Raw genomic sequence first — 23,326 nt, forward strand, 5'->3', positions numbered from 1 at the left:
CTCCTGCTCCCAAGGCAGGGACCAGGTACAGCCCCGCCCCGGGGTGGTCAGGGTCCTCGGCACTGGAGGAAGGTGGCGTGGACCTCTGGCCAGTTCACTGAAGAGGGAAAAGGCCAGGGCAGAGTGGGCAGTGGGTGGTGCCCAGCAGTAACCTGGAAGCCCAGCATGGTTTGGGCAAGGCTTTGATAGCCTTTGAAGCTCTCTCCAGCCTTAGTTTCCTTCCCATCAGTAACATGGAGGAATGCCCCTGTTGGGAGGTCAGTTATCGTGGGCACATGATAGGTACCGCATGAGGCGACTGTGACCACAAACAACAGAGAAAGTGACCCAGGGTGGGACAGCGCAGGCTCCCCCCAGTTGTTTGTTAAGGACGCATGTCCCTAACTGACCTAGAGGACAGATCCCAGAGGGCTGTGGGGTGACCAGCCAGCGGGGGAGTCCACAAGACCTGCCAGTGCCCCGTCCCCCTAATCAGACCAAGAGGGGCTCACAGACCAACTTTTTCAGACCATACTTGTGTAAAAAGGCTTTTATTTTAATAAGTAAAAATGGCTAAGCTTCCAAAAGTTCTTAAATAGGATTTCAGAGGGAAGAAAATTCGAGAGACCAGCGAGCCAGGCAGGTGAGCGAGCAGCAGAATCCCCCACCCGCTGGCTGCCTCTGCCAGCCATAAACACAGCACGGCCCCGTGGCGGGAGGCCATGCACCTCCGCACACCCCCCAGCTGCGGGAACCCACCTTGAAGGAGAGGGGCGGGGAGGGCTGCCATTGGTGCCACCAACCCACCCCAGTCCCCATGGTTCTTGGGTCTGCCCAGAGGCTCCTCGCCCACCCCCTAAGGAGGGGGCTGGCCAGCTCTGCAAGCTGAGGAGAGGAGCCGAGGCAGCCTGGGTGAGAGGCCCACCCTCCTCCACACTCCCGCCCTCCTCACGGGGCCCAGTTCGCTGATGGCCCAGGCCTGCCAGGAAGAGCAGCCACCCCCGCCTTTCCGCCCATGCAATTTGCACTCAGAGCCACAGCCGAGAGACACCGTTTCCTTCTGAACATGTTTCTCATCTCTGAGGGGAGACGGGGCAGAAGAAGAGCCTCCACTCTCGCCTCTACCTCCGGGGGATCCTGGCGCTGCAGCAGGAACAGGCCAGTGAGACCTCAGGGCCCAGCTTCAGGCCCAGCGGGGTCACATCCGTCACACAGGCAGTGGCCGCGACTTCCCTGCAGGGGCATGAAATCATCAGCCTCTTGTCCACTTGCCCACCGGCAGCCCACAGCAGTTGCCACCGAGAGCAGGAGGGAACCCAGCAAAAGCACACAGACAAGCGACAGCAGGGGCTAGACCCAGCTCTGAACAGCAGAACGTCCCAGCGCAGCCCTGCAACCCACTGCGGGCAGGCGGGCAGCCCTGGGCCACAGGCCCCACACTCACCTAGAGACTCTGCAGCCCCAGCCGTCAGGCTGAAATCAAAGTGACAGGCGTCTCACTGGTGGGCTTGCCTTGGGCCAGTACCCCACAAGACCCTGCTGCTGCTACCCCTTTGGACTCAAGGATGGGCCAGGCCCTCCCATGATCTGGGCTAAACAGGGGCTGGAGCCCTGGGTCCCGGTCCTGTGGCGGGGCTCACTCCTCACCTAGGAGGTAGGCAAGCCCGGCCCTTTCTACCCCCGGGGCAGCTGAGGCACAGGGAGGGGGCTGCAGGGGCTGCTCTGGAGGGGGCTTACTGCACAGGCTCAGCCAGCCCACGCTCAGAGAGCAGGGTCCCAGGGTAGAGTCAGCACCCCCGGCTGAGAGGCTGGGGTCTCCTTACACTGCCCCCTTCCCACAGACCTTCCATTTCCCACCTGCAGAACGGACACAGCACTGTCTGTCTGCCCTGACTACTGCCTGGGGGCAGGGGAGGTTGTAAAACAGGTTCTGGAGAAGGTGTAAGAACTTTTTAAAAAGGAAAGAAAAGAGAAAGCCCATCCAGGTAAGGGCAGCCTGGTGACTATTACCCTGGGGAGACTCCCCACCCACACTGCCACTCCAGGCTCACCTGAGGGCTGCAGCTTCCTCCGGATGGATCCAGGGCGGCTACTGGTCCCAGAGCTGGGGGCTGAGTGGGCACGTGCCGAGGGCTGTGGCGTCTGACAAGCCGGCTCCCACTGTGAGCAGGGAAGGGCGGATGGGCGGGGGCCACGGCTGCCCTGGCTCCCCACCCTGCTGTGCTTCTCTACTCCCCTGCCCTGCCTCCTAACCTCCTAACACCCAGTTTCCTCATCTATCTGCAAAATGGGCACGATGCTCGTGCCCCAGCCTCAGTTATGGCAAGAATTAAATGAGATAATTCATGGAAAGAAGTCAACTAGTTACCACTGAGCATCTACTATGTGCCACCCCCACGGCCAGCTTGTCACCCCACAGGAACCTCCGAGGCCAAGAAGAAATACCTGTACTGAAGAGGCTGCTGGCTGTGGGTTCCAGCCGTAGCTCCACCCACCTCCGGCAGCTTCCCTGCCCCCACTGCTTCAGGACATCCCCGCCCAGCTCCCTGCTCCTGCCATGACCCAAAGTCTCTGACCCAGGGCCACCTGAGCCAGGCCTGTGACAGTCCCCGTACCTCTAGATGCTCCTGGCTTGACCAGGACCCAAGCTCTGCCCTGCGTAGCCCAGGCCCCAGCTCCACAGAGCGCACCCTCTCAGCAAACTTGAGGGAATAGAGCGTCTCGCTAGTGTTCTTCTCCACAGGGGACACCTAGGGGACACGAGAGCTCACTGCCCACCTGGGCCAGCTGGAGGGGCAGCAGGGTCACGAGAGGGAGCTCACAGCTGGGGCTGTCAGAAGGCTTCCTGGAGAGGCCTGAGGGATGGGGTGGGAGGGCAGGCAACATGGCAGAGGTGCTGTGGTCAAAGGTGGAGAGGAGGGACTGGGAGTTACACAGGGTGTGTGTGGCCAGGTCTAGGGGCGGGGAGGTCCATTTGCACAGCCTGGGGTGACTGGGTCTCACTGCTAGCGTAGCCCCTACATGCTACAGACTGGCCCGCCCTAACCCAAGGTCCTCACCTGTACCACCATGAGGGTCTTGCTGTCACCACTAAGCGAATCCTGCAGCAGGTAGGTGAGCTTGGAGTTGCGGAAGGGCACGTGGCCCTGGCGGGAGCGCAGGGCAGCAATGACGTCCCCCAGAGCCGACAGCGACTTGTTGATGTGCTGCGCCTCCCGCAGGCGGCTGCCCTCGGCCCCCGACTTGCCCACGCGCTCCGAGCCAGCCAAGTCCACCAGGTTCAGCTTCCCTGCAGGGAAGGCACCCACCAGATCAGGCCTGCCCTGCCCCTTGGGGTTGTGGGGATCCTCAGGCCAGGCTGCCTGCCACTCTCACCCGTGGTGCGGAGGCCTGTGCTGCAGTCCACGCCTCGCACCGTCACGATGAGCAGCGCGTGCGAGCGGGAGCTGTGCTCGTTCAGGTTGGTGAACTCGGTCGTGCGATTAGTGTGGCCAAACTCAAACACCTGGGGGATTGGGAGGAGGGCAGAGGCACAGCGTTGAGAATGGGGTCCTCAGAGTCACCTGGCCCCAAGCACCCATGAGGAGTGGCACCACCCTCCGCAGTTTAGATGAGGAAACTGAGGCTCAGAGAGGCGTGCGGACTTGCCCAAGGGTGCGTGCTTAGGACACAGCAGAGCCTACATTCAAACCCAGTTGTGTCCTCTAGAGCAGTGTGGCTGTGGTCAGGGGCTCCCGCCTCCACACCTTGTTGATGTCGTCCACGCTCTGCACTTGGAACTCAGTCAGCCCTGGTACATACAGCTGCCCACTGCCGTCTGGGCACAGCCGGATCTCCAGTTTTTCCTGAGGCTCTTTCCCTAGCAGGTCCCTGGAGGGGCAGGTGAGACAGTCACTCCCTCCTCCCATTTCCAGCTGCTGTTTGCACTGCACCCAGCCCCCCAGCCAGGAATGTTCCCCCAACCCAGGAAGCCGCCTCCAGCCATCAGCTGAGTGCATCTCTCCTCCTCCAGCTCCTCCACCGCATTCAGCTGAAGACGTGGAGATCTCACTCCACAATACAATGAGCCCCTGTTGGCAGGGCCCCTAGCTGCCCACTCTCACCCATGGCCACCTGGTGTAGCCCACAGGTAGGGGCAAGGATTGCCTGGGTCTCAGAGAGAGCCCCTCCTCCCCCCAGAACCATCCAACCCACTGGGCTGAGTCAGGACTTGCAGCCAGGTCCCTTGACGGCCTCATCTGGTCCCTACACTCCCTTCAGAAAGACCCCACTTCCTATCCCCCATTGCTCCAGCACCACTCCTGAGGATCCCAAAGCTGCCCCTGAGGCCTGCTCCCCACATACTGGGGGTCCCACCTGAGGACCTCGTTCCAGCACCACCCCGGAGGACCCCAAAGCTGCCCCTGAGGCCTGCTCCGCACACCCTGGGGCTCCCACCTGAGGACCTCATTGTAGATCTCCGCAGCGCTGACGGTGATGGTGTACTCCCAGTCAGATGCCTTCTCCTGCACCTCAGAGAAGAGCAGCTGCAGGGCCCGCTGGTTGATACCTGGGTTCTCAGCGGTCCCCTGGGGACAGAAGGAAAGGCCCCAGTAAGCCAGGCCTGTCCCCAAAGACGCTCGTGTGGTGTCTGTCCCCAAAGCCCCTTGACTACCCCTCACAAGCAAGCCTCCTTGCCCAAAGCTCTTACCTACCTGCCACTGTCCCCCAAAATGCCCTCCACCAGCTGCGGGCAACTGCACCTCTATTTCCCCACCATTAAAATGGCATCGCCCTGCCAGGACTACCCTGAGACTTATAGTGCAGCACTGGGATGAGGGGCCTGGCCCAGACCCCACACAGGGCAGCTGAGGGCCAGATGCATGCCTGGCCCTGTGGGGCCACCTGGGAGGGGCACTGGAAATGAATGACCCCGCCACTGCCCAGAAAGGCGCTCAGTCTCAGGGAGGCTGAGACCTGGGCTCTGTGGGTGGTAGAGAGGAGGCACAAGGAGGAGCGGGCCAGTGTCCTGGGGAAGGACGGGTGGGCCGGCCTTTCTAGAAGGAAACCTGGAGTCCCCACCCGGGACCTCGAGGCCCTGGGAGCCTGGCCCTCACCCCTCTTCTGATAGCACCTCTCACTCACTCTCTATTCCGGCCGCAGGGGCCTCCTGGCTGGGCCTCAGGTGCCCCTGGCATGCTCTGGCCTCTTGGCCTCAGCCCTGCAGCTCCCTCTGCCCCGGGTACTCCTCTGACCACCCCTTGGCCGGCTCCGTCATCTCCCTCAGGGAGGCTGCTCCCAAGATGCCCCCTCAGGGAGGCTGCTCCTTCGCCCAGCACCCCCAGATGCCCCGTCCCTCCCCCTAGTCAGTTCCGCATCCCTGGCTTTATTTTTCTCCCTGGCCTGACAGGACACTTGCTGATTTGTGTGGACCCTGCTGTCTCCCCACAGCCAGGTTGGCCCTGTGGGGAGGGCCCTCTGGGGAGGGCCCTCTGTGGGGGCAGGGACTGTTTGGGTCACAGCTGTGCCTGGCACGATGCCTGATACACCTTATGCATCAGCAGATACACTTGAGGACGAACGCTCTGATGTTCCTGGTGGTCACCTCAACACTAAGCAATCCCAAAGCAGAGCGGGGAGCCCAGAGGATGCCGCACACATCCCCTTCCTCCTCCTGCCTGGCCTGGCCTGCCCCCACTAACTAGTCTCACCAGTCCCAGAATCGAGGGAACAGCAGAGACCAGATGGGAAATAAGAGGGCCACCCAGCAGGCCTGGCTAGCCCCTTCCCCTGTCCAGACGCCACACCACCTGGCCTCCTCCTGACCTAGGGAATCAATCCCACAGCACCCCTCAGAGCCAGGGCTAGCTTTCCACTGCCCTCTGCCCACAGTCAAGATCCTTCCTAGTCTCAACGCCCCTCTCCCTGGCCTGCCACCTGCTCCACCACACCTGGGAGGGTGCCGGTGACGAGCAGGGAGAGGAAGCCTTGGCCTGGCCCCAGGGACCACCGGCAAGAGCTGGGCTCCCCACAACAGCCTTCATATGCCAGTCTTGCCCTGGGATCTCCTTGAGGACTGAGACCCGCCACTCATCCCAGATCCCCCAGGCCCGGCCCGAGGCAGCGGTAAAGCAGGAGTGTGCAGTGCACACTCAAGGTGAAATGCACCCCGGTCCTGAGAGAGGTCGGTGGCCTGCCCCGGACTCTGTCCCCAAGCCGAGATCCCTGTGATGATAGTCCCCCCTTGCCTCTCTCCCAGTCCTGCTGGGCCCATTGTGGGTGCCCTTGGGCAAGGGGGCCCCCTCTTAAGGCCTGGTGCCTCGGGGCTAACACAGATAACTACAGCCTCTGCTCCTGGGTTGTGAGGACCAAATGAGGCAAAACACACACTGCACAATACCCCAAGACCGATGAGGGAGCCCGCATTCCCTTCATGCTTCACTGTGAACCCCCACCCCATTGGGCAGCACCCACCTCCATCGTGTACGTCTTGCCGGCGCCCGTCTGGCCGTACGCAAAGATGCAGACATTGAAGCCATCAATGCAAGAGGTGACCAGGGCCTGCACCTCCTGGAACACCTGGGAGGGTGGTGGGAGGGAGGCTGGTTGGGGGGCTTCCAGGGCCGCTGGGACCACCAGCTACAAGTCCAGCCACCTCCCCAACCATGCTGTCCTTCAGCAACACCACATCACGTGTTACTGCAGTCACTCAGCCCACAATGATTCCTGACTCATGAGTCATACATTAGACATCAGTGGGCAACCGGGCCGCCCAAAGACTGCAGGGAAGACAGGCCAGTGCCTGCTGCCCTTCCCCCAGCTCCTCCTGCTCTCTCTCAAAGAGTGCTCAGCACAAGGAAGGTGGAGGCCAGCACATGCCTGGGGCCTCTCTGGCCTGGGCCTGCCTGCCAGCCATCAGAGGATGGGGGCAAAGATAGAACCAGACATGAGAACAGGAGGGCACAGGCCTGGCAGGGCTGGCAGGTTGGTCTGGGCAGAGATAAGGGAAGAGTGGACACTGAGAACACATGGTTCTCATACAGCCTCAGGGGGTTGGGGGATTCCTAGGAAGGCCCAGGGGACTGATACAGGAGGGTATTCCCGGATGGGGAAGATGGGCAGGGTCATGAAGATGGATGGGGCCATGTGGGTGGGCAGTCACAGCCATGGGGGTGGGAGGGGCTGTGATGGTGGGAGGGGCCTGAAAGTGGGTGAGGCCACATGGTGGGAAGATGGGAGGGGCCTGAGGGTGGGTGGGGCCATGCAGATGGGAGGAGCCACAGCATGAGGGTGGGATGGGCTGTGATGGTAGGAGGGGCCTTGAGAGTGGGCAGGGCCATGCAGTGGAAGGGGCCACCTGAATGGGAGGACCCAAAGCCATGGTGGTGGGAGGGGCTGTGGGTGAGGCCATGTGGTGGAAGGGGCTGTGGATATAGGAGGGGCCACATGGTGGGAGGAGCCACAGCTGAGAGAATGGAATGAGTTACGATAGTGGGAAGGGCCTCAAGGGTGGGCGGGGCCACACAGTAGAAGGGGCCTTGGGGACGGGAGGAACCACAGCCATGGGAGGGGATGGGCTGTGTCTGGATCTCTCCTTCCTAAGGAGGCTTTCAAGGCCTTCAGTCTTAACTTCCCACCCTCTTCTGTCCTCCAGAGGAAGGAGCAGGACCCTGGCTCCCCACTTCTGATTCCTGCACCCCCCACTCTTAACGCTTCTTCCTGCCCAGCGCCCCTGCTCCCTGTGAGTCCATCTTTCCCTCTCTCCATTGCTTTCCCTTTCCCGCATGGGGCCACACTCACGTCCTGCTGCGAGGCCTGTGGGGAGAAGACCTTGTCCAGCTCGAAGGACACAGGCTTGCCCTTGTGCAGCAGGTGGATGATGGAGTCGTCGTCGGCATCGAACGTCACAGCATTGGTGGCCTCAGGTCCTTCCCCATCCTCTTTGGTGACTGGCCGGACACGAGCAATCACTCGGATGTTCCCTGGATTGGTTGGGGATGGGGAAATGGGTCCAGGCCATGTCAAGACCAGTCTCCATTCTGGTCCACTGGTGTCCCAGGCAGACTAGTTGACCTAGGAGTCCCCTGACTTTTAAGCACAGCCCCCTAGGGGAAGGGGGCCCACAAAGCTGTTATCCGTCATTCACACTATAGTATGAATTCACTTAGTACATTTCTTCTTGAACAGACCAGTTGACTGGGGTGGAGCTCTGCCTTAGGGATAGGGAGGAAAGGTCAGTTGTGGGGCTCAAGCACTGCACCCCATCAGGGTGAGACACCAGAACGGACACTCTTTTTCTCCCTGGACTTCAGTTTCTTCATCCAGACAACGAGGGGCTTGGGCCCCAATGAGCAAAGAGCCTTGTCCTGAATGGCAGGACAGGGCTTAGGAATCAGATGGGCATATAGGCCCAGGCAGCAGGTGATGACTGGTGGTGTATCTGAGGGCCCAGATAGTGGGGCAGCCACAGGGGTATCTGGCAGCATGAGCTGGTCATGCCACCATCTACTTCCAGCCTTTGTTGGGATCCCTGTGCTCTTGGAATGAAGAGGAAACACCCCCCACTGCCAGCAGGGCCCACCTGCCCTCCCTTTTCACCCATCCGTTCCAGCTCACTGTCCAGGTCTCAGCTCTAACTTTGCCTTCTCTGGGAAGCCCCTCAACACACTTGCCTGTCCCATACCCAGGAAAGCCTGTCTCAGCCCTGGAAGGGGGCAGGGTTGGGGTTCCCTGACAATCATCATTGTTGATTCTCACACTAAAGTGTGCACCGGGAGGCAGTCTGTGGGGCCATGACCATAGCCTCGGGCTGGAACGGCACCTGGCACAGAGCAGGCACTCTAGAGCTCCATGCAGTGAATGGTGGAGTCTCAAGCTTGACCAGGCCCCAGGTCAGAATAAGCGGCTTTCCAGCTGCCACCAACCCAATGCTGCAACACCACACCCCTCGGCTATCCAGGGCCTGGGGAGTCACCTGCCCAGGCACTGGGGCCAGGGCTTCTGAGCTGGACAGACTCAAGTTCAAATCCAAGGCAGACCATTTAATATCCATGTGGCTTTGAGCAAGTTCCCTGCCTTCTCTGTGCCTCTGTTTCCTTATCTACAGAGATAGGATTAGAATAGTGCCTCAATGGTGGGGTGAGCTCCAAGCATGACTGCCAAGCCAGGTCGAGGACCCCGAGGCCAGCACCCACCCCCAGCCCTCCTGCAGTCACCTTTCAGCCGCACGAGCTCATTGTGGCACTTCTTACGCAGCTGCAGCTCGCGGCGGTACTTGCGCAGCAGCTCCTGGTTGTTGCTGTTGACCTCCTCGATGGCCTGGCCTATCTGGTGGGGGGTGCACACCACTGTCAGGGGGCCGGCTCCATCAGCCTTACCGGCCTGACTGCCCACCCCTGAGGGGTGCTCACTGCCTCCTGCCCCTGGCTGAGTACCTGACACACGCTGTCACATGTCAGACTGTCCCAATCACCCCTCTGGGTAGGTACTGCTACCATCCCCATTTTACAGATGATGAAACTGAGCCGCAGAGACACTAAGCTGACAGCTTGAGGCTGCTCTGCTAATAAGCATAGAGCCAGGACTCAGCCCTCCACACCACAGCACTAGTGCTTGACTATGTGATTCAGCCAGACTCAAATTCCAACTCTGCCCCTGAGTAGCTGGGGACCTGAGACCACTGGCTCAATGTCTTTAAGCCTCAATTTTCTCATCTGGAAAGCAGGGATAATACCATCTAACTCATGAATCTGTAAAGATCTCCCAGTTACATTTCACAGGTGGAAAAAAGATGCAAAATCACACATACAGTATCACACTGTACACAAATCACACATCCCCTTTCTGGAGTAGAAGGGAAGTGTATACAGTGTATACAGTCTTCCCTTAGTAACCGTGGAGGATACAAAAATCCACAGATGCTCAAGCCCCTGATATAAAATGATATAGTGTTTGCCTGTAACCTACACACATCCTCCCATATACTTTATTTTTTTTGAGACAGGGTCTTGCTCTGTTGCCCAGGCTGGAAGTGCAATCACAGCTCCATGGATGTGGTGGAAACTCATTGTGAGTGGTGTTATCTTGGCTCACTGCAGCCTCGACCTCCCAGACCCAAGCAATCCTCCCACCTCAGCCTCCCGAGTAGCTGGGACTACAGGTGCAGGCCACCGCACTCAGCTAGTTTTTTAATATTTTTTTGTAGAGATGGGGTCCCACTATGTTGCCGAGGCTGGTCTTGAACTCCTGGGCTCAAGTGCTCCTCCTGCCTCAGCCTCCCGAAGTGTTGGGATTACAGGTGTGAGCCACTGTGCCCAGCCCCTCCCATGTACTTTAAATCATCTCCAGGTTACTTATAATATCTAATACAATGAAAATGCTGGGTAGGGGCTGGGTGCGGTGGCTCATGCCGGTAATGCCAGCACTTTGGGAGGCGGAGGTGGGCGGATCACCTGAGGTCAGGAGTTCAAAACCAGCCTGGCCAACATGGTGAAGCCCAGCCTCTATTAAAAATACAAAACAAACAAACAAACAAAACTAGCCCGGCATGGTGGCACACGCCTGTAATCCCAGCTACCCAGGAGGCTGAGGCAGGAGAGTCGCTTGAACCCGGGAGGTGGGGGTTGCAGTAAGCTGAGATCCCGCCATTGCACTCCAGCCTGGGCAACAAGAGTGAAACACTGTCTCCAAAAAAAAAAAAAAAATGCTGTGTAAATAGTTGTTATATGTTATTTTTTATTTCTATTATTTCTAATTGTTGTACTGTTAATTTTTTTCAAATATTTTTGATCTGTGGTTGTTTGAATCTGGGAATGCAGAACCTGTGGATGGGGGAAGGGCCTACCATATATTCACACACACACACACACACACACACACACACACACACACACACACACACACACACAATTGGCTTAAGCATGCTCAGAACAGTCGGGGGAAATGCTGAGAGGCCACATTGGAAGAGTTGGGTGGGTGGCAGAGAGGCCTTTCCTATTCACCTGATGCCCTGCTATGGAGTTTGACTTTTCACCACGTCCATGTATTACTGATATAGTCTTTTAAAGGAGAAGAACTATATTCTGTTCCCAAAATATATTAGTCTTTGCAAAGCTATCATACAAATTCAAGGAGCTAACGGCTATAAACAGCTCGACATGTAGGAGGCACTTAAGAGGCGCTGGTTATTCTCATATGTACAAGTACAGCTTGAAAGAATTAAGTTAAACCTAACAGAGGTAAGACTGTATCGGCCAGTCATGGTGGCTCACACCAATAATCTCAGCACTGCGAGAGGCCAAGGCAGGAGGACTGCTTGAAGCCAGGAGTTCAAGACCAGCCTGGGCAACATAATGAACCCTGTCTCTAATAATTTTTTTAAAAAATACGTATGTAGCATGTTTTTTGTTTGTTTTTGAGATAAAGTCTTGCTGTCACACAGGCTGAAGTGCAGTGGCATGATCTTGGTTCACCGCAACCTCCGCCTTCTGGGTTCAAGTGATTCTCCTGCCTCAGCCTCCCGAGTAGCTGGAATTAACAGGCACCTGCCACCCATGCCCAGCTAATTTTTGTAATTTTAGTAGAGACAAAGTTTCGCCTTGTTGGCCAGGCTGGTCTCAAACTCCTGACCTCAAGTGATCCGCCTGCCTCGGACTCCCAAAGTGTTGGAATTACAGGTGTGAGCCACCGCGCCTGGCCTGCATGTTTGAAATATGAAGTTATCTGTAACATGTTTGGTTTAAAGAATCATAGTAAGACAAATAGCCAAATGCCTGCCCTGAGCAGTCTAGTTTCAAACAGGGCCTATAAGGGCAGCAGTAAGTATCATGGTGGGTGGGGCAGGGGCTGCTGTCTGAGGGGCTTTGTCTGAGCTTTGGAGGGACGCCCTGAGTGGATGTCGTGTCTCTCCCAGTGCACCCCCTTAGCCTGGACCCTCCCACCCACTGCCCTCACTCACCTCGGCCTTGACACTCCTGAGGGCCTCCTGCAGCAGCAGTGGGAAGCCGCGCACCTGCCGCTTGAGCCCATTGTAGTCATTGGTGAGGGTCCGCAGTGCCGGCTGCAAGGTCAGCAAGTTGGTCCGGACGCCTATGGGGACACTCGGGCTGTGAGGCGGGAGGGGATGAGGGGCCGCGGCGTGGGGCAGACAGGGCCCAGCTGGTCAGCTCACCTGCTAGATTCTCGTGCACAGCCTTCATCTCCACCTGGGCTCTGGCAAAGGCCTCCTCAATGGCTCGGTTCTTGTCCTCTTCCAGGGACTGCATCTCCTCCAGCATCTGCCCATGGGCCCGCTCCAGCTCTGACTCATACATGGCAATCTGGCCAGACCAGGAAAAGGCTCAGTACCTCGAGGTGCGGGAGGGAGAGGGGCAGGTGCCACACCGAGAAAGAAACTGGTCACCTCCCATGCACATGAACACACATGCACACACACATGTGCACACCCAGAGGGGCAGAATGGCCTTGTCTCCCTCCCCCTACAGGGCTGTGAGCTCTGGGCATTGGCCCCAACACCAACCCAGTGCTGAGCACACATCAGGTGCCCAAGCCATGTGCCCTCAGGAAGGTAGGAGAGGGCCTCTGTGATGACAGTGACAAGTGCCACGTAGAGCTTACTGAGCACAGCCTGTGTGCTGGGCCGTGGGCACAAAGCTTCTTGGGATCACGTTCCTGAGTCCCCACTGTGAGGTGGGTTCTGGAACCAGATCGTGTTATAATAGATGAGGAAAAGGAAACCAGACAAAACTTGCCCTGGGTCCCGTGGCCATCGGGGAGAGGAGGGACTGGACCCCGTGTCTGTGGGGTACCCAAATGTTTAACCGATGCATTGGCCCAAGGGCCTGCCTCTGGCTTCCTGGCTGGGCATGTGCCCCCACACAGCCTGGGTACCTGCGCCCGGAGCCGCGCGGTCAGCTGGTGTGAGCTCTGCAGCTGCTGTTCCATCTCCTTCAGCACCTGCCTCTGCATAGCCACCTGCTCCTGCAGGTGCTGGTTCCGGGCCTGGGACTCGCTGAGGGCCTGCTTGGTCTTGGACGACTCCACCTCCACTGTCTTGATGACATACTGCAGGGTGAGGGAGGAATGGCACGTGGAGCCAGCGGGCACCGGACCTCACCCAAGAGCCTGAGACACAGCCGGCCAGGGGAAGGAACTCTCGGGAACATCCCACTCAGAAACCAGAAAAAAACTAGAGGAGCCTTGAGGTCCTGGCTTTCCAGAAAGCTGGGGGGGTCTCCTGGAACCTTCTCAGCTTAACAAGAGGCTACTATGAGCCTGGCTGGGGCCCCATCCTGGGTACAAACAAGAAAGGCAAAAAGACGAGGGCAGAATCCAGGGGCTGCGCTGCATCTGTGCCTGGCACCTCAGCTGTTGGATACCTACTCGGTGCCTGGCCCTGGATACAGGAAGGGGAAGGGGCAGGACCAAGCACAGAACTGGAATGATTCGTCCACCCACACACACCTACCTATTCACCAGGACAAGCCCCCCTTATGGGCTGGCCCTGCCCCAGGTGCCAGGGGCCTTGGGCTGAGGCACAGATCAGGTGGGCCAGGGCTCACCTTGACAGGTGGGGACTGGGCCCGCAGGCTGGCAATGGTCTCGTGGCTGTCACGCAGGCGCCGACTGAGCCGCTCCTCCTCCTGTGCCTTCTCAGCCAGGCAGTCCTTGAGCCGCAGCTCCACCTCAGCCAGCCGGTCGGTCTTCTGCTGCACCTCTAGGTTCAGCTCTGACAGCATGCCTTTGCTTTCCGCCATCTCCAGCTGCAGCTGGGACAGCTTGTCACGGAGCTGGGCGCTCTCCTGCAGCCATTGGGAGGCACTGGATGAGTGCAAGGGACAGGCTCGCTGTGAGGAGCTGGGGTGGCCCTCCAGGACCAGCATGGGGACCACGGCCATTCTGCTCACCTGGCTGTGCTCACAACCTGGGCAGGGACCTGCTGGCTTTGTGCGCAGCTCTTGCAGCTCGGCCTCACAGCGCCGCATCTCCTGCCTCAGTCGCTCATTCTCCACCATCAGCAGGTCCCGGTGCTTCTCCAAGTCGGTGCCCCCCTGCAGAGAGCCAGGGCCGAGGGGGCGCATGTGGCGAGGGCAGATGACGGGGGAAAGAAGAGAGGCCCGCGGAGATGGCACAAGGGCAGGGAAGAGAGGAGAGGTGTGGAGAAAGGCAGAGGGCAGGAGAAAAAGAAAAAGGCAAGGGCAAGAGAGGAGGGAACAAGCTCAAGAGAGAAACCAAGAGAAAGACAGTGGAGGGCAGAGTTGAGAAGGGTGGTGACCCAGAGCCTGCTCTCCCTGCTGCCCCCACCCTATTCTGAGTGTGAAAGTCACAAGGAGAGACATATTTATACCAGGGTTCACACTCCCGTTTAATGTCAGCAACAGAGAAGGAACCTCCCACCCCCTGGAGCCACAAGGCCTCTGAGGGTACTAGGAGTTGGGGATAAGGCTCTCGGTGTGTTTCTGAGACAGAGTGGGATGTGCGGGCTCAGGAGAGAGAGGGTCGCACCCCTGCCCCTGGCAGGGCCCATCTGCACAAGGCAGGCCAGCCCCCTGTGCTACCCCAGGACAGCCTTGTGGCCTCACCAGCTCAGATCGCAGTCGGCTCACTTCCTGGGCCTGGCTAATGAGCTTCTCCTTCAGGTGTTCTACCTGTGGGCACAGAGTCAGGAGCAAGGTGAGCCTCAGTCCTCAGCTCCAGCCTACACCCAGGCCTCCTGCCCAGCACCAGGGATGACTGATGTGGCCGTGGCTTCTTCTAAGGCTGTGGCCTTAGGTTCCCCTATGTTCAAGCATCCCATCACACCTGGGACTTCAGGTGAGAGAAACCTGGGCTGGTGCTGACAGCCTCCCGCACCCTCTCCCTCCACAGGACAGAGCCAACCCCAGCTCTTCAGGAAAGCCCAGAGAGCAAGTGCAACCAAGGCCACCCCGATGCCCCCTGGGCCCACCCAATGGCAGCCCACCCTCAGGACCCCTCACTACACGAGCCCCTCCCAAAGTCCTGTACCTGCCTGTGTCTATGTAATTTTATGTTCTCTCTCTTTAAAGGGGCCCCCAGATTGTACATACTCCAGGTCCTCCGAGCCCTAGATCCACCCTGGCCCAGCCCCCAGAATCTTCCACTTGGGGTGGTCTCTGGCAAGTCAGCCTGTGGAGATGGGTCTGCCAGTGGTCAGGGCACACTCAGAACCTGTGTCCACCCCTGCTCCCAATCTGCCTTGCAGGAAAGCTGTGGCAGCCAAGGCTGTTAGAGGGGGAAGGGGGTGTGCACCCCATGAGGAAGCCACGGTTACCTAGCTTATCCGGACCCCAGAAGAGGGGACACCATCATGGTGCCAGTCCCATGAGGGCAGATCCCAGGGGAGCAACCCTTCCCCGGCGCTGTCCTCCAGCCAGCCATCCCCTCCCAAGGCCCTAGACCCTGGTCTCACATCAGCCCACCCCCAGAAACCTCTCTCAGGAAACAATTCACAGACACAGACTTTGGCTCCAGCTTCCGTCAGGGCATGTTTAGGACTTTTCTTGCAGAACGTCCTGTGGTGAGCAACCCCCCACCTCGGGAAAGGTGCGCTAAGAGCCAGATTCCTGTGTGGTGGTTTAGGAGGTTTACACAGCTGGGTTCTGATTACTAAATGATAGGCAACAACGTCCACTGATTACAGGGGACAGCCAGGTAAGGCAGGTGAGGGGCTGTGCAGGGCTTGGCTCCCAAGAACCCTCTAAGAAGGCGGCCACCACGTACTCTCCTCGGACGACAGGAGGTGAGAACACACACCCAGCATCGCCAAAATTCTCATCTTTCAAGAGAGGCCTAGGCCAGCCTGAGCAACACAGCAAGACCCCATCTCTACAAAAAGTTTCAAAACTCAGCCGAGTGCACCAGTGCACGCTTATAATCCCAGCTGTAATCCGGGGGGTTAGGTGGGAGGATCACCTGAGCCCAGGAGTTTGAAGCTGCAGTAAGCTATGATAGCATCACTGTACCCCAGGGTGACAGAGCGAGGCTGTCTAAAAAAAATAAAATAAAAATAGAGGCTTAGAGTCCGCCCCCTTAGCACTCAGCAGCATGCATCAGCCATAGTTAAGACAGGCCGGACATCTGGATTTTGGGGGTGTGTGTAAAATCTCCCTACTTTACATGGTTGAGATGTCATCAAACAAGTCTGTGTCATCAAACAAGGTAGTGTTCGGCCTCGGAGGTCCCTGTCTCGCAGGGCGGGGGAGAACAGCTGACTCACAGCAGCTAGGCCAGCTCTGAGCGGTCAGGGAGGAAGTGGACCAAGGGATCCACCCCCACCTCTGAGGAAAAGGCCAGGGAGCTGGCACTGCCTGCTCTTGGTGGGGCAGGGGGATTCCAAGATGCAAGACCCAGGTGAAAGGCTGGGGGCCCAGCCAGGCCTCCTGGGGGACAAGCAGGTGACCCAAGGGCCAGACCCCTGGAGGTCAGCTCTGCCGCCACCTGCACAAACACATTCCTTCCTAGCAACACGCTGGGTCACGGGCCAGGCAGGGAGGCAGAGCTTGTGCCACTTCTCTGCCCGCTCAGTGCCTGATGAGAGGACGGCTCAAGTCCTTTGGCCCCTGGGTGGGAGTAGGGACAGTTTGCATGAGGCAGCCTTTCTGCTTTCGTCCTAAAATTGAGAATACCCTGAATAAGCACCCTTAGAGGAGTGGGCAGGTGAATTACAATGTGTATATATAGTACATAGACTATTCTGTCATCATTACATTCATGTTTATCAGGAGTTTTAAATGTCATGGGGAAAGGCTCATCAACATATTAAGTCCAAGAAACATCTGAAAAACCATTGAGTGTACAGCACTAAAAAGTGGGGGTCTCTGGGCTGTGGAATTATAGTTGACAAAATCTTTATGCTTTTCAGTAATTTTTTTTTTTCTTTTTGAGACAGGGTCTCACTCTGTCACCCAGGCTGGAGTGCAGTGCCTCGATCTAGGCTCACTGCAGCCTAGACCTCCTGGACTCAAGCCATCCTCCCATCTCAGCCTCCCGAGTAGCTGGGACTACAAGCACATACCATCACGCTCAGCTAATTTTTTTTTTTTTTTTAATGTATAGAAGGGTCTTGCCATTTTGCCCAAGCTGGCCTTGAATTCCTGGCCTCAAGCAGTCTTCCCGCCTCAGCCTCCCAAAGTGCTGGGATTACTGTTGTGAGCCCCTGCGCCCGGCCAGTAATTTTTCAGTCTCAAAGAATACGTAATTCCTACTCTCCCTACCCTGACATAAGCGAACTGACTTCCTTTTCAAAAGGTTGAAGTCTCCTTCCACGCCCCCTCCCTCCCCAGACAGACTGCTGCCTCAGCATGGGGCTGGGCGTGCTAACCTTGATCATCTCCACTGCCGTGCTGGGGGTGGGAGGTGGGATACCCACCAGCCACCTGCCTGCGGCCCAGGGTTCTGTTCTGTCCTTGCATCACAATGGGAACCTGGGGGCTCCTGGGCTCTGTCTGGAATCTCAGAGGGGCACCCAAAAGGAAGTGGCCGCAACCGGGGCAGGCTGGGGAGCATGGGGGATGGTGAGGGAGTTGAGGAAGGGGCTATAAAGGCCCCTTTGTTCAGAGGTGTCAGACACTAGGTCATCTCTGGCTTCTTGAGGGCAGCAAAGCAGGCGGAATGTGACTGAGACGCAGCAGACTGGCACCACAAGCACCCTGGCCAAGGCACCAGTGGCCTGCTCCGTGGCAGGTGGTTGGCCAGCTCTACTGGGGGCTAGGTCTCGGGCTTGTAGGGAAGATGTCTGCTTTCTCCTGCACTTGAAGGCAGGTAATCTCTCAGAGTTAGGGAAAACAGGCAAGAAGTCAGAGAGAAACGGAGGCACCTGGGGAAAGCGGATGGCAGATGGCCTGGGAGCAGTGAGAGCCAAGAGCAGGCAGGGCCTTCCTCAGGGAAGACTGAGGGCCCTTCACACACTCACCGCAGCTTCCAGCCAGCAAGGGCCGTCCATGTCTCTAAGCCCAACAGGGGAGGGTCCCGAGCGCCACCCTGGGCCCGATACATACTTGTGGCCACAAAGGGGCAGCAGGCACATGCCTGAGCCCAAGACACAGGACGGAGGAGAAAGCAGACTCCCCACTAGGCCGCTGAAACGGTCCCAGGACAGCATGGACGTCAATCCAGGGCTGAGGACGGACCAGGCTGGGGCTGTGCGACACTCCTCCCGGGCCCAAGCTCCTCATCAGTCAGAGCAACTGAATCACGGGCCTGCTGCAGGGGGCGTCGCCCTGCCTGCTCAAGGGGAAGAGGGAGCTGGGCCTGTCTGCCGGCTTGACACCACCTGCATTTACACTTCACAGGCAGAAGCGGCTCGACCGAGGGTGGGGCCGGCCAGCCCAGGTCTTTGTGTTTTCTCAGCTGTCTGCTTCCAAGGCGGCCTCTTACCATTACAGAAAGAAAACCTGCTGGTTACCTCCTTACCTCCCACCAAGCCCAGTCAACGATCATCAGCTGTCTGCTGAGGAAAAGCGGGCTCTCCCAGGCTGAAGCTGCTGAGCTGGGAAGGCCAGAGGGTCAGGGATCCAGACAACCTCAAGGAAACTCAGCCCAGAGGCCAGCGGGGCGGCCCTGGGAGCACACCCTGTGGAGCCCACAGAAGGCCTGATCCTGGCTGTATGACCACCGGCCAGGCCTATCTGTCCCCTGTCCATGCTACCCTGCCTCTGTTGCCAAGTCTTCACCTCTGGGTCCTTCCGCCACTGATGGGCAGTAATAGCAGCTGACAATTCGAATTCTAAAGCCAGGCTGCCCAGGTTCTAATCCAGACATCCCCTTACCTGCTGGGTAACCTTGGACAAGTCTCTTAAGTTCTCTATGTCTCTTAGTTTCCTTATTTGTATAATGAGGCTACCTCATGGAGGCTGTCTCGAGGATTAAACGAGATGATATATGCGAAGGCAGGGATTTTTGTCTGTTGTGTTCAGCACTGTACTCCCAGTGCCTGGAACAGTGCCTGGTACACAGTAGGTATTCAGTAAGTACCTGTAGGAAGAATGCTGAATGCATGAGGGGCCAGCCAGAGCAGAACTTGTGGATGAGGTTGGTAAGCACAGACAGAAAGGGTGGTGGGGCTCGAGTGTGCTAAAGGATGGTCACCTCCACCAAAGGCAGGAGCTGCCACTAGACCTCAAGCAGTGGGTGCCATGTGGCAATGTCAGCTCAGAGGTGCCACATCTTCCAATATTTTATGACAAAAAGGAAGTCTAGAGTTTTATGTGAATTTAATTAAGATTTGAATGTTGGAATTAATTTGATTTTAAAAGCAGGGCAATTAGAACTAATAAATTCAGCAAAGTTGAAGGATACAAAATGAACACACAAAAATCGGTTACATTTCTACAACTAACAATAAACAATCCAAAAAGGAAATTAAGAAAATAATTCCATTTACAATAGCATCAAAAAGAATAAAGTACTGAGGAATAAACTTAACAAAGGTTAAATATTGTATGCTAAAAACTACAAGATATTGGTGAAAGAAATTAAAGATGACACCAATAAATGGAAAGACATTCCATGTTCATGGATTAGAAGATTTAATATTGATAAGGTGTCAGTACTACCCAAAGTGATCTACAGATTCAATGCAATGCCTAACAAAATCCCAATGACATTTTCTAAAGAAATAGAAAAATCCATATCAAGGGACACCACATAGCTAAAACAGTCTTGAAAGACTGAAGGTCTCACACTTCCTGATTTCAAAACTCACTAAAAAGCTACAGCAATTGGCCAGGTGCAGTGGCTCATGCCTGTAATCCCAGCACTTTGGGAGGCCGAGGCAGGCAGATCACCTGAGGTCAGAAGTTTGAGGCCACCCTGGCCAACGTGACGAAACCCCATCTCTACTAAAAATACAAAAATTAGCCGGGCCTCATGGCAGGCGCCTGTAATCCCAGCTACTCAGAAGGCTGAGGCAGGAGAATCACTTGAACCCGAGAGGCAGAGGTCGCAGTGAGCTGAGATCGCACCACTGCACTCCCGCCTGGGCAGCAGAGCAAGACTCCGTCTCAAATAAAAAAAAAAAATTAAAAAAAAAAAGCTACAGCAATCAAAGCAGTGTGGTACTGACATTAAAACAGACATAAAGAGCAATGGAATGGAATACAGAGTCCAGAAATAAACCCTCGCATATATGGTTAAATGATTTTTGACAAGGTTGCCAAGATCATTTAATGTGGGAAAGGATAATCTTTTCAACAAATGGTGCTGAGAAAACTGGATATCCACAGGCAAAAGAATGGAGTTGGATCCTTACCTTATACCATAAACAAAAATTAACTCAAAATAGATCAAAGAGGGCCAGGCGTGGTGTAATCCCAGCACTTTGGGAGGCCAAGGTAGGAGGAGTGCTCGAGCCCAGGAGTTCAAGACCAGCCTGGGCAACATAGGGAAACCCTGTCTCTACAACAAGTAACCAAAATTAGCTGGGCACGGTGGCACACGCCTGTGGTCCCAGCTACTAGGGAGGCTGAGGCGGGCGGATCACTTGAGCCCAGGAGGCCAAGGCCACAGTGAGCCCTGACTATACCACCACACTGCAGCCTGGGCAATACAGCAAGATCTTGTGTCAAAACAAAAAAACAAAAACCCCCAAAGACCTAAATGTGAGAGCTAAAACTATAAAACTCTCAGAAGAAAATAGAGGAGAAAATGTCATGACATTAAATTTGGCAATGACTTCTTGGATATAACACCAAAAGCAGAGGCAATAAAAGAAAAAACAGGTAAGTCAGACTTTATCAAAATTAAAAACTTTTGTATAACAAAGGACACTATCAACAGAGTGAAAAGGCAACATGTGGAAAATACTCGCAAATCATTTATCTGATAAGGAGTTATTATCCTGGATATATAAAGAACTATAACTCAACAACAACAAACCCAATTTAAGAATGAGCAAAGAACTTGAATAGCAATTTCTCCAGAGAAGACATACAAATAACTAAAACACACTTGAAAAGATATTTAATATCACTGGCATTAGGGAAATGCAAATCAAAACCACTATGAGATACCACTGCACACCTATTAGGATGGCTGTTACAAAAATGAAAATAAGCAGGCGCGAGTCCCAGCTACTCCAGGAGGCTGAGGCACAAAGATTGCTTGAGGCCAGGAGTTCAGAGGCTGCAGTGAGCTACGACCATGAACGGCCACTGCACTCTAGCCTGGGCAACATAGCGAGACCTCATCTCTACAAATAAAGAAAGAAAATGAAAAACAAGTGCTGATAAGGATATGGAGAAACTGGAACCCGTGTGCACTGTTAGTGGGAATGTAAAATGGTGCGGCCACTATGGAAAACAGTATGATGGTTCCTCAAAAAATTAAAAATAGAACTATCATATGATCCAGCAATTCCATTTCTGGGTATATACCCAAAATAATTTAAAGGAGGGGTTCAAAGAGATACTTGTACACTCATGTTTATAGCAGCATTATTCACAGTAACCAAAAGGTGGAAGCAGCCCATGGATGGATGAATGGAAAAACAAAACAAACAAAACGTGGTATATCCATACAATGCAATATTACTCAGCCTTAAAAAGGAAGAAAATTCTGACGCATGCTACATAGATGAACTTTGAGGACATTATACTAAGTGAAATAAGCCAGTCACAGAAGGACAAATATTGGATGATTCCACTTACATGAGTAGTCAAACCCACGGAGACAGATGGCGAATGAGGAGTTACTCTTTAATGAGGCCCAAATTTCAGTAGCGGAAGATGAAAAGAGTTCTGGAGATGGATGGTGTATTAGTCAGTTTTCACACTGCTATAAAGAAATACCTGAGACTGGGTAATTTATAAAGAAAAGAGGTTTCATCAGGCATGGTGACTCACACCAGTAATCCCAGCACTTTGGGAGGCCGAGGCAGGTGGATCACTTGAGGTCAGGAGTCTGAGACCAGCCTGGCCAACATGGTGAAACCCTGTCTCTACTAAAAATACAAAAGCCGGGTGTGGTGGTATACACCTGTAGTCCCAGCTATGCGGGAGCCAGAGACAGGAGAATCACTTGAACCCAGGAGGCGAAAGTTGCAGTGAGCTGAGATTGTGCCACTGTACTCCAGCCTGGGAGACAGAGACTCCATCTCAAAAAATAAAAATAAATAAATAAATAAATAAGTAGATAGATAAATCAAAGAGGTTTAATTGACTCACAGTTCCACATGGCTGGGGAGGCCTCAGGAAACTTACAATCCTGGCAGAAGGAGAAGGAGACACAAAGCATGTCTTCCATGGCGGCAGGAGAGAGACAGTGAGCACATGAAGGGCAAACTGCCACTTTTAAACCATCAGACCTCATGAGAACTCACTATCACAAGAACTGCATGGAGGAAACCACCCCATGATCCATTCACCTCTCACCAGGTCCCTCCCTTGACATGTGGGGATTACAATTCGAGATGAAATTTGGGTGGGGACACAGAGCCAAACTATATCAGATGGTGATGGTTGTTGCACAATGAGAATGTACTGCTGCTGAACGTTACTCTCAAAAATGCTTCAGATCAGCCGGGCGCGGTGGCTCACGCCTATAATCCCAGCACTTTGGGAGGCTTAAGCAGGTGGATCACCTGAGGTCAGGAATTTAAGACCAGCCTGGCCAACACGGTGAAACCCCATCTCTACTAAAAATACAAAAATTAGCCAGGTGTGGTGGTGTGCACCTGTAGTCCCAGCTACTCAGGAGGCTGAAGTGGGAGAATTCCTTGAACTCAGGAGGCAGAGGTTGCAGTGAGCCGAGATCATGCCACTTCACTCCAGCCTGGGCGACAGAGCAAGATTCTGTCTCAAGAAAAAAAATATATATATATATATGCTTAAGATGGTAAATTTTATGTTACTTCTATTTTTAAAATGATTTAAAAAAAAAAAAAAAAAAGAAGAAGGCAGCAGCCAAACAAGACACATTTGAGGGCAAGATCTGGTTTTCCAGCCTGTGGTCTCTGAAGACAAATTTTTTTTTTTTTTTTTTTTTTTGAGATGGAGTCTTGCTCTGTCACCCAGGCTGGAGTACAGTGGCGCAATCTTGGCTCACTGCAACCTCCACCTCCCGGGTTCAAGCAATTCTCCTGCCTCAGCCTCCCTAGTAGCTGGACTTACAGGTGTGCACCACCATGCCCGGCTAATTTTTGTATTTTTAGTAGAGACGGGGTTTCACCATGTTGGCCAGGCTGGTCTCGAACTCCTGACCTCAGAAGATCTGCCCACCTCGGCCTCCCAAAGTGCTGGGATTACAGGTGTGAGCCACCACACCTGGCCTGAAAACAGTTTTTTAAGGTTCACTCTTGAGGTGCAGGGGGCAGGTAGGGAGTGCCGTGAGTGCCGGTCACAGTGGCTCATGCCTG

At 55.2% G+C, this 23,326-nt stretch overlaps 1 protein-coding gene across 32 annotated transcripts in view; it reads right to left on the reverse strand.

Moving 5' to 3' along the window:
- Positions 1-514: 514 nt before the first annotated feature.
- Positions 515-23,326, reverse strand: part of KIFC3 (kinesin family member C3) — a 107,574-nt gene continuing 84,762 nt past the window's right edge. For 14 of the 32 annotated variants that reach the window (XM_016929905.4, XM_016929904.4, XM_016929908.4 and 11 more), the window contains 16 exons: positions 14,538-14,603; positions 13,863-14,006; positions 13,518-13,757; positions 12,847-13,020; positions 12,128-12,275; positions 11,915-12,045; positions 9,174-9,285; positions 7,759-7,940; positions 6,433-6,537; positions 4,417-4,547; positions 3,726-3,849; positions 3,355-3,484; positions 3,039-3,268; positions 2,595-2,729; positions 2,031-2,139; positions 515-1,212 (listed from right to left, as the gene is read on the reverse strand). In XM_016929905.4, the coding sequence (XP_016785394.2) occupies positions 1,187-1,212; positions 2,031-2,139; positions 2,595-2,729; positions 3,039-3,268; positions 3,355-3,484; positions 3,726-3,849; positions 4,417-4,547; positions 6,433-6,537; positions 7,759-7,940; positions 9,174-9,285; positions 11,915-12,045; positions 12,128-12,275; positions 12,847-13,020; positions 13,518-13,757; positions 13,863-14,006; positions 14,538-14,603 (2,187 nt within the window). In that variant the 3' untranslated portion in view covers positions 515-1,186. Of the gene's footprint in view, positions 1,213-1,423; positions 1,453-2,030; positions 2,140-2,594; positions 2,730-3,038; positions 3,269-3,354; positions 3,485-3,725; positions 3,850-4,416; positions 4,548-6,432; positions 6,538-7,758; positions 7,941-9,173; positions 9,286-11,914; positions 12,046-12,127; positions 12,276-12,846; positions 13,021-13,517; positions 13,758-13,862; positions 14,007-14,537; positions 14,604-17,296; positions 18,232-21,620; positions 21,711-22,136; positions 22,177-23,326 lie in introns of those variants that run through there. The other 18 variants (XM_016929906.4, XM_063797154.1, XM_063797157.1 and 15 more) reach the window with 7 other exon arrangements.

Source organism: Pan troglodytes, chromosome 18, assembly GCF_028858775.2.
Source record: "Pan troglodytes isolate AG18354 chromosome 18, NHGRI_mPanTro3-v2.0_pri, whole genome shotgun sequence".
Lineage (NCBI taxonomy): Eukaryota > Metazoa > Chordata > Mammalia > Primates > Hominidae > Pan > Pan troglodytes.